The sequence below is a fragment of the Danaus plexippus genome (genome assembly GCF_018135715.1).
Source record: "Danaus plexippus chromosome 3 unlocalized genomic scaffold, MEX_DaPlex mxdp_25, whole genome shotgun sequence".
In the NCBI taxonomy this organism is placed as follows: Eukaryota; Metazoa; Arthropoda; class Insecta; order Lepidoptera; family Nymphalidae; genus Danaus; species Danaus plexippus.
This window is the reverse complement of record NW_026869844.1, coordinates 556,844-565,882: the sequence shown is the minus strand read 5'-3', so window position 1 is coordinate 565,882 and position 9,039 is coordinate 556,844. Positions and strand designations below refer to the sequence as shown.

Below are 9,039 nucleotides of genomic sequence, written 5' to 3'. Positions count from 1 at the left end.
GAAAGCCAATCAAAATCCCGTACTTTTCCGACAGAAATGTAGATACTTTTGTAAAGGTGTTATAGCTCTTCTAACTACGAGAAACGCCTCCTGGCATATATTCTAAATATTCTACATGGGTTATTAAAAGTTGCACCAGCGTCAGAAACGTTAACTTTACATCGAAATGTTACGTCAAGAGTGATAGTTATATAAAAAAGAAATAAAGGAAAAATAGGCGAGATTTTATGGGAAGACAAAGTACACGAAAATATTGGGTGTATTTTGTATTTTATTGCGATAATTTCATAAGGACGAAAGATAATTCTCTTTGTCCTTAACAAATGTGCACATTATAAAGAAGAGCTTACAGGAAAGGGCGCTTTGAATATTGTAATAATTTTTATTTACTTATGTATATATATTTATGTAAAAAACAAATATTCTTGAAATATGCTAATTTAATTTTTTTTTGTATAATTGGCATTAAAAAATTTAAAGTGATTGCAACCAATTGCCTTAAATAAAAAAAAAGTTTGAAATGTTAGTAATCGTTTAACAAAAACCTATAGTTCCGTATTTTGTCGTAATGAACGTTGAGGAGGTTCAGAGAATTTATAATGTGAATCATAAATTTCATTCCAGAAGAGACATCTCTCTTCCAGCAATGCTCCTTTTATTTCAGGATCCTTCTTGAGAGCCATGTGTGGAGATCCATTTAGACCTGCCGCAGGCCACATCGGAGTCCCTGAAGCCGCAGGCTTTCTGCGAATATGACCGAAATCACAACATTAGACATTTGGTTCATTGAAAAGTTACATTAAGGGTTGCGTTCTTCACAGCTACCACTTCACAACTTTTAAACTAGCAACCATACAAATGAAAAAAAATATAACATTGACCTCTCCGAAAAACGCATTTTAAGGTCTAAAACAATTTAAATTTGAATAAACTAATTCAGTAATAAAAAATACTGCTCAGTGTAACATAGTTTATTATAACGGGATTTAAATTATCTTTAAATTAAATATTTGAAAAAAAAAACTTTGTTAATTAATAACGTACCCATTCTTAATAAAATTTCCCCAAAGCTCTCTCATAAGACTCTTCATGCTAACAAAATCATCTGTAAAAGAATATTGTTTTGAAAAGGACGGATCGAACCCGTCGAGTACGGCCTCACTTTGAGCACAATGAGGCGCTCCACGTATATTAGTATAGGGTACAACTGGAGAAAATTCGTCAGTGTAAGAATATTCATACAAGTATATTTCACTGTGTCCTGCTTTTACTAAGTGATTTACAACTCTCATTGTGGGGCATGTAAAATACCCATCCGACCTGTAATCTATATATTGTAGAATGGCATTATTGTCTACTTCACTATCACCAAAATAAAACTTTCTTATTTTATTAGCTGTTAAGACTTTCTCTTCTTCGCTTTTAAATTTTAAATTAGCTGGTAAAAAGTTGGCAAAATTTTCGTTCATGTCTTTTTTCCACAAATCAAAATTTTCCATCAGCAACAACCCCTCCATTTGAGCAAATCCATAGAGCATGGGTAATTTCGGAAAATCACTTCGTTTTAAAATATTTACAGGGTCATCCGTAAGAAACATTTCTTGTCCACTATCTCTCTCTACACAAGGAGCAAAGAGAAATGTAAAGTCTTTTCTATTTAAAAGGTTTCCTGATTGTAAAACTTCATATGACACTTTCTTGAAACTTTTCTCCATTTCTAATATATCGTCAACATTTTCTATGTCTATGAGCTTGGCATATTCTTTTGCATTCTGTATAGGATCAACTTGCATACTGAAAGGAGAAGTACTTGCACCACTCTCCGGAATTACCTTATGAAACAGTCCTTCAGCCATTTTCGACAACATTAAAAGATCTACTGATGAAGATCCTGCACTGTATCCAGCTAATGTGACGTCATTTGGGTTACCACCAAAGCCCGCAATATTTTTTCTCACCCATCGCAGTAGTGCAACTTGATCTTTCATACCAGCATTGCCGGGTACGTCTTTAGTACCTAAGCATAGGAACCCGTGTGCTCCTAACCTGTAATTAAATGTTACTGCTAGAACGGTTTGGCTGCTTACTAATTCCTTTGGTGTAAGTAGAGTTCCAAATCCTAGTAAAAATCCACCGCCGTGTATGTATACAACAACCGGAAGGTTTCTTTTCTGTGTCTTAGGTACGTATACATTAGCAACGAGACAATCCTCTTTCATAATCTTCGTGTCCGGAATAAATCCTGTCAAGTTTATTTGAGGACATATAGTTCGGTCATCTACTGCTTCAAATATTGACATCCAAGCTGGTGGAGGTAGGGGGCCCTGAAATTACAATAATAATGTATAACGATGTAAAATATATAGGGTTTTCCATTAAGGGCGCTTGATCATTGAAATGCAAAAAAAAATACATGTAGGAAAGATATTTGCGAAATTTTTTTTTATTTGGAAGGTCTATCGACCCCATTATGTATGGAATATGACATCATTCAAATGACCGCCACGGCTTCGGTTGGTGGCGCGCACACGAAAGGTCCAATTTTCGATGACTCTGGCGCACAAATCGGGCTGTATTTGATCGATGGCGTGGCGTATGTTGACTTTGAGGGCATCGGTGGTTTGCGGCTTGTTGGCATAGACCTGCGACTTAAGAAAACCCCACAAGAAAAAGTCCAGCGGGGTCAAATCGCACGATCTCGGTGGCCAGTTCACGTCGCCTCCGCGCGAGATGACCATGTCCAGAAATTGCTCGTGCAGAACTTCCATCGTAGCGTGTGCTGTGTGGCACGTAGCGCCGTCCTGTTGAAACCACATGTTGTCCAGATCCATATTCTCGATTTCAGGCCAAAAGAAGTTGGTTATCATCGACCGGTATCGCTCACCATTGACGGTGACGGCCACACCATTATCGTTTTCGAAAAAATACGGACCAATCACGCCTCCGGCCCAAAATCCGCACCAAACAGTCACTTTCTGCGGGTGCATTGCCACTTGGTGAACCTCGTGTGGATTGGTCTCGTCCCAAATACGGCAATTTTGCTTGTTGACATAGCCTTTCATCCAAAAATGCGCCTCGTCGCTGAAGATGATTTTTTTGCCAAAATCGGCGTCAACTTCCAACTGCTCTAATGCCCAGTCAGCGAACACACGGCGCTGTCTATGGTCATTAACCTTGAGCTCTTGGGTCAGTTGGATCTTGTACGGGTGCAGGCTCAAGTCACAACGCAAAATTCGCCAAGTTGTCGTCTGCGAAAGGCCGAGTTCCTGTGCGCGACGCGGAATTGACTGCCGCGGGTTTTCGAGGACACTGTCGCGCACAGCGGCGATATTCTCGGCAGATCTCGCGTTACGTTGACGCACGGGAACCGGCTGATTGTTAACTGACCCGGTTGCTTCGAATTTGTCCACCAATCGACGGATAGTCGACTCGGCAGGACGATCATCGCGACCGTAAAACGGGCGAAGTGCGCGGAACGTTGCTCGAACTGAAGACCCATTTTCATAAAACAATTTTATGATTTGCACGTGCTGCTCGACACTGTAACCTGCCATGGTGGTTTGGGAGGACGGAATGAATATAACACACTGCATTTGACAGCTGTCACTCAAACAACAAGGCCGCAATCAGCTGTCAAAGTTCAAGCGTCCCTATTGGAAAACCCCATATTATATATGAATGTAAGTGTAATATATACTCATAAATACGTACACATATTACAATAAAATACAATATAACAATGACTAACTAGGAGATCAAAAACTCCTGAATAATTTATCAAATGATCACATTCACATCTTATCCGATCACATTTAAATCACCTTATTTGTAAGGTTATAAAAAAATCTCCATAAATAAATTTTTTTGCTATCTTTTCGATTTATCTTTTCGACTCTCATATGATTTTTCTTCTCAGACTCACCATTGCTTATTATTAACAGCACTTGGAGAGACGGTGTGCTAGAAGTACAAGAGGAGCATCGGTACAAGGGTTAAAGAACAGATCTCAGATATCAAAAATAGGCGCGCGTCGAAGTCAGCAGTGTGAACACACAATGGACAAACCAGGCTACTACATTCGGTTTGATAAACCACAAATCCTCGCTCGGGAAGACAAGTATATACCGAGGTTAATTCGCGAGGCTTTTGAAATTAAAAAAACATCCCAATTTCAATAGAGAAGATGGCTGGAATCTATTAAACACCTGGGACCCCCTTCTTAAAAATATAAAATCCCATGTCCGTAACCATACCGCAGGACCTCAAGACACCGTAAGCGCATTCTGCCGGCATCAAGAGTGGTACGCCAGAAAATTAAGAAATCGATGGCGGCTGGTGATAAATAACAAGGACCAACTGACAGACATTCACATCTCGTCTGCCCGTGATCACGGTTGCTGAAAAGTAACCGAAACGTCGGGATTATGTAGTTTTTAAAATAATAAAAATCCGCGTAGTTTATACTAAAAATATGAGTTTCATTTATATGTAGGTTCATCTATTTTTTGTTAAGGGTATGCTGTACTTATTTGCATGTTTGATGTGTAGACCACTGATCGCAGTAACAACTTATTCCCTCTAGCCTTGAAAATGCCCAAATTGTAATTGAAAGAAAGCACAGACGCAGGAAAACTGTTGCACTCCTTTGCTTTGTGCATAAGTAGGTAGGAAACGTTACGTTTCTTCCAGATCCGAGGAAGCTCTACAACTAAAGAATGGATGCCCACCATGCATCTGGTCGTGAGATATTAAAAAGGAAATGCAGAAATTGAAACGTACAGATCTAGAACGCACCCTCCAAAGTGTGTCCTATAGAATACGGAGACAGAGAGAGAGGAGGTGACGTTCCACTTGTGTTTAAGACTGCTATATCAAGAGTGATGGACCAAAAAATCTAATATGATGAGTTGATAAAGTAAGTGTTAATTTTTCTCATATACACATACATACATATATAATTTTTGGACCAATTGCGTCTATTACATATAAATTACATTGACTTATACAGAAAGTAAGCTGGAAAATCCATCGCTTTGTATGAAGTCCTCATTAATGCTATATTTTCTAACCTGCGTGCAGACAATATTGTTATTTAAAAATGCAAATTACATAATTTATCTGTAAAACAATATCATTTATGATGGCCGTATTTAATTACGACCGGTACGTAATAATTTCATAAAGAAAAGGTTTCAAAGTAATTTTCTGCACCTTATTTATTTGGAGGACCACAGTTTTGGGTTAGTACCAACTAATAATAAATACTGCGTATATAAAGTACCCTCCGTTGTTAACAGTTTAACTTCTATAATATGATAAACATAATAAATGTTAAAATTGTAAAGGAGCTTCCTTTTTGAAGGAAAATAAAAAACATCTCCAACAAACTGGAATTTACCTAATGTTTGCCGCCATGAATTATGTTTTTTAATGTTGTAAATGAAAAGGAAGTTAAGAGGTATCTTTAAAAAAGAGATAAAATACTTAGACGCCTCTCCAGTTTTTGACGGAAAAACTATTTCTCAATTTTAATCGCAAGGCTATACAATAAAATGTGTAATGTGAATTAATAATGAGTCAACAGAGTGAGCAAAACTTTATCTGCGTATCCGATTCTTTACATAATATGTTCATATTATATGAAAATAAAATACAAATTATTCCTCGATCAAGTTACAAGTAAAGAGAAGGCTAGTAAAAACTAATCCTATAAAAATGATGTAGCAGAAAATAATGGACCAGTCATTACGTTCTGTTAGGTTTTATAATATTATTATAATAGTTTTTCATCTGAAACACTTATGTTAGCTACGCTTTGTCAATGATAAATGATAGCAAAAACTTGTCCATTGACGTCATAAAAATAAATATACATAAATTATTTAAGTTTTATGAACAGTGTTTAAAAGTTATTTTGAAATTACTACATGCAGTCTGCACACTATATTTAGATTATAATAGCCACCCGAGCCGACCTCAACTGTAATCTATACAATTATATGTAAAAAAATAACGCCTGCGGTTTGTTATCCGTTGCTTGGAGTATTTCTTGGAATAAAGATTATGATTGAATTAAAAAAAAGATTTTCATAAACTTATAGTCATTGGTTTTTTCCCTCCAACTGTCCTTTTTCGACCAACCTAAGGATATTATGTTATTAGATCTAAGTAGCATTGAAACATTGTAATGATGGAGGTCTTAGCTTATTTTACAGTGATACCCGGTAAATTATTTTGTCTGGTTCCTAATGAAACTCATACGGAGAACTAAAAAGTAGTTAGATCATCCAGTAAACACAACTCATTGGTCCATTACCTTAAATCTTCCTGTACCGGTGGGAGCTGTAGCGTAGGGTATTCCATTGAATACGAATATATCGTTTTTTGGATCCTTGTATCCTCGAACCAGTCCAGAGTTTATTTGAACCAAGAGTGATTCACGATCCTTAACATCTTCAGACAAGACTGAGGCAAGCAAGACTGATAACAACACAATACACGACCGCATTCTGTAAGTAATAACATTACACTGCTCACTATTCCCTAGTCACTCAATATCAAAACTAGCCTCCAATTGAAATACATAATCGGACACTTAAAAACAACAAATGGAATCTTTAATACTAACATGAAGATTACACTATTGATAAGAATGGCTTACGTTATTAATGTCTCTGTAATTTTATTTGTTTAGGATCTGTCGTTTTATTTTAATGCTTGTAGATTATGTTAACACTTTCTTAAAATAATATCTACATAATTATCCTCATAGGTAACAAATACGAATCGGGTTTTGATGATCACATAGTACTCACGCTAAATATTTACGAATATATTATATAATAAATATAGCATTTTGTTTGAGGTATCTGGAAATATATTTCAAACAAAATGTTATACAAACAACAGGTTAAAACTGAATATAGATCTTATAAATTGTAATGATTACCTGTTGCCCGCGACTTCGTCTGAGTCTGATAGTTGTTCTCTGCCACTACGCCACTAAATCCAATCTGCACTTCATGGTTTCTTTATTTCTTACTTCAGGCGATTTAATATTTTTTTGAACCCAAAAGCGGATATAGTGACTAAACTATGACTTTTAAGGAAATACTCTGTCGGACATTGTTCTAGATCTCGATGGGACCTACAAACCCTTAATATATAATTTTTTTGCATTGTCAACAGTTTTTGCGGCGCACGCATAAATAGGTTTTCGATATTACACCTCAGGTCACAAAGTAGCAATTTTCTTACGGATCTAAATTTTTTTTTTAATAAAATATATCCTATAGTATTCCTTGATAAATGGAATATGAAACACTGAAGGAATTTTTCAAATCGGACCAGTGGATCGTGAAAAAAGCACGTTCAAAAACAAACATACAAACTCTGCGCCTTTATAATATTAGTACAGATATGTATATATAAAAATCATCAATGTGGCACCTCTCAGTACGTTACTAAATTGCATTTAACTGTGTTGTGTTGTATTGCGTTCCGTTGTAATACTATAATAAAGGTAGATACACACAGAGCCCACGTAAGCAACGTACATTATGCAAAGTCGAAGAGGTGGCAAGCAACACCTGTCCTTGGTATACAATATTTCGACGTTAGATTCTTGACATCAGACATTTCTTGAGACATTTCTTGAGATGCTGTAGTAAATATGTTTTTTGATTCTGAAAGTGAATTTGAAGACGATTTCTCATTTATAAATATTTGCTCGCCGAAAGAACAAGAAAAAGAGCTAAGAAGAATTGGGTTCACGAGATAAATAGAGAAAGAGAAAGGGTTGGGTTACTATACATTAGTTGTAAAGCAACTGGAATATGATGAATACCGATTTTTCATGTACCTTCGTATGTCTAAAGTACAGTTGGCAAAGATTCACAGGATTATTGAATATGACATAAAAAAGGAACATTTAATATTATAAATGGCTTCATATCTTACTAATTCAATAAGTTGTTTATCTCCCATTTTGGAGTTGTCCCATATAAAGTGTTGCTTCCAACGTCTATCCGTATCATGACTGACGCGCAACGACCTTAAGTTTTAGAACCACACTGATCTTACGCATGGTATGGCGTATATTATCCCCTCTGCCTTTATGCGTTGCGTGGGACGCGTATGACAACGTTGCGCATGAAAGTGTGTTTCTACTAATACAAACTCATTAGTCTAGATCTCATAATGCATTGTGTACGTTGCGTACGTGGGCTCAGTGTTTTCTACCTGAATTTTAAAAATACTTTACGATCATACAAGTTTATGAATAAAAGCCATAAAGGTGTTTTTTATTAAATTCAATTTTATATATCCTACCAGTCCTCTTCTATGTAGACTTCTTATTATATGTAGTTATATTATGCAAGAACCATGTAACTATAGTTAACTTTGATAAAACATTAAAAAGAAGAAGATTTTTTAAATAAATCGTTCTTAAACTATACTGATATTTTATTACGAGCAATTAATTTGAGAAAACCACGTCTGAACTGTGATGCTTTAATAATAATCAGTTAGACACCACAGTGTTCATTACAATTACCAAACATGATGTAAAAAAACAAACGCAGTATCTATTATTTAGTCAACAATTATAAAATATACAAGGAATTATATAAATATAACGTAGGACGTAAAATCTGTTCTAAAACTCCTCGCAGCCAAACTACAGAGTTGGCCATTCATTTATTTATTACATATTTCCTGCTTGATAAATAAATTGTCAATCTCGAATCCAATGAATATTTCCTCGAGTCGATTACATTGTGTATTATGTTTAAAATATTTGTGTCTGAATATCAGTTCCACGATACAAATAATATTCACAACATGCCCATTGTAAAAATAGTATGAACTGATTCTTTTGTAAGATAGTTTTGCCCTTTTTTGGGGTAATTTTGTTTTCATTACTTATTGAAATTGTTTAAATTTCCCAGCCATTGTAGGATATCTATTATTCGGAATTATACATGCTTCTCATTATTTATTGGATCTGCCGTGACTAATACGTAGAAGATAAAAGAA

The 9,039-nt window shown here is 35.7% G+C and overlaps 1 protein-coding gene across 2 annotated transcripts; it reads right to left on the bottom strand.

Annotated features, from left to right (window-relative positions):
- Positions 1–251: 251 nt before the first annotated feature.
- On the bottom strand, positions 252–6,970 carry LOC116779336 (esterase FE4-like). 2 transcript variants are annotated; one of them, XM_061526797.1, is made up of 4 exons: positions 6,950–6,970; positions 6,317–6,509; positions 1,045–2,324; positions 252–744 (listed from the first exon to the last, which is right to left on the bottom strand). In XM_061526797.1, the coding sequence occupies exons 2-4, from the start codon at positions 6,506–6,508 to the stop codon at positions 546–548; spliced, it is 1,671 nt and encodes a 556-aa protein (XP_061382781.1). In that variant the 5' UTR covers position 6,509; positions 6,950–6,970; the 3' UTR covers positions 252–545. The 2 variants fall into 2 exon arrangements, with proteins under 2 accessions (XP_061382781.1, XP_061382782.1); XM_061526798.1 differs by lacking the exon at positions 6,950–6,970 and adding an exon at positions 6,662–6,680.
- Positions 6,971–9,039: the final 2,069 nt, after the last annotated feature.

Coding starts and splice junctions, on each gene's coding strand:
- LOC116779336 (XM_061526797.1), bottom strand. CDS start 6,508: ATGCGGTCGTGTATTGTGTTGTTATCAGTCTTGCTTGCCTCAGTCTTG. Junction 2,325..6,316: donor CCGGTACAGGAAGATTTAAG/GTAATGGACCAA, acceptor TTGTAATTTCAG/GGCCCCCTACCTCCACCAGC. Junction 745..1,044: donor GGAAATTTTATTAAGAATGG/GTACGTTATTAA, acceptor TCATATTCGCAG/AAAGCCTGCGGCTTCAGGGA.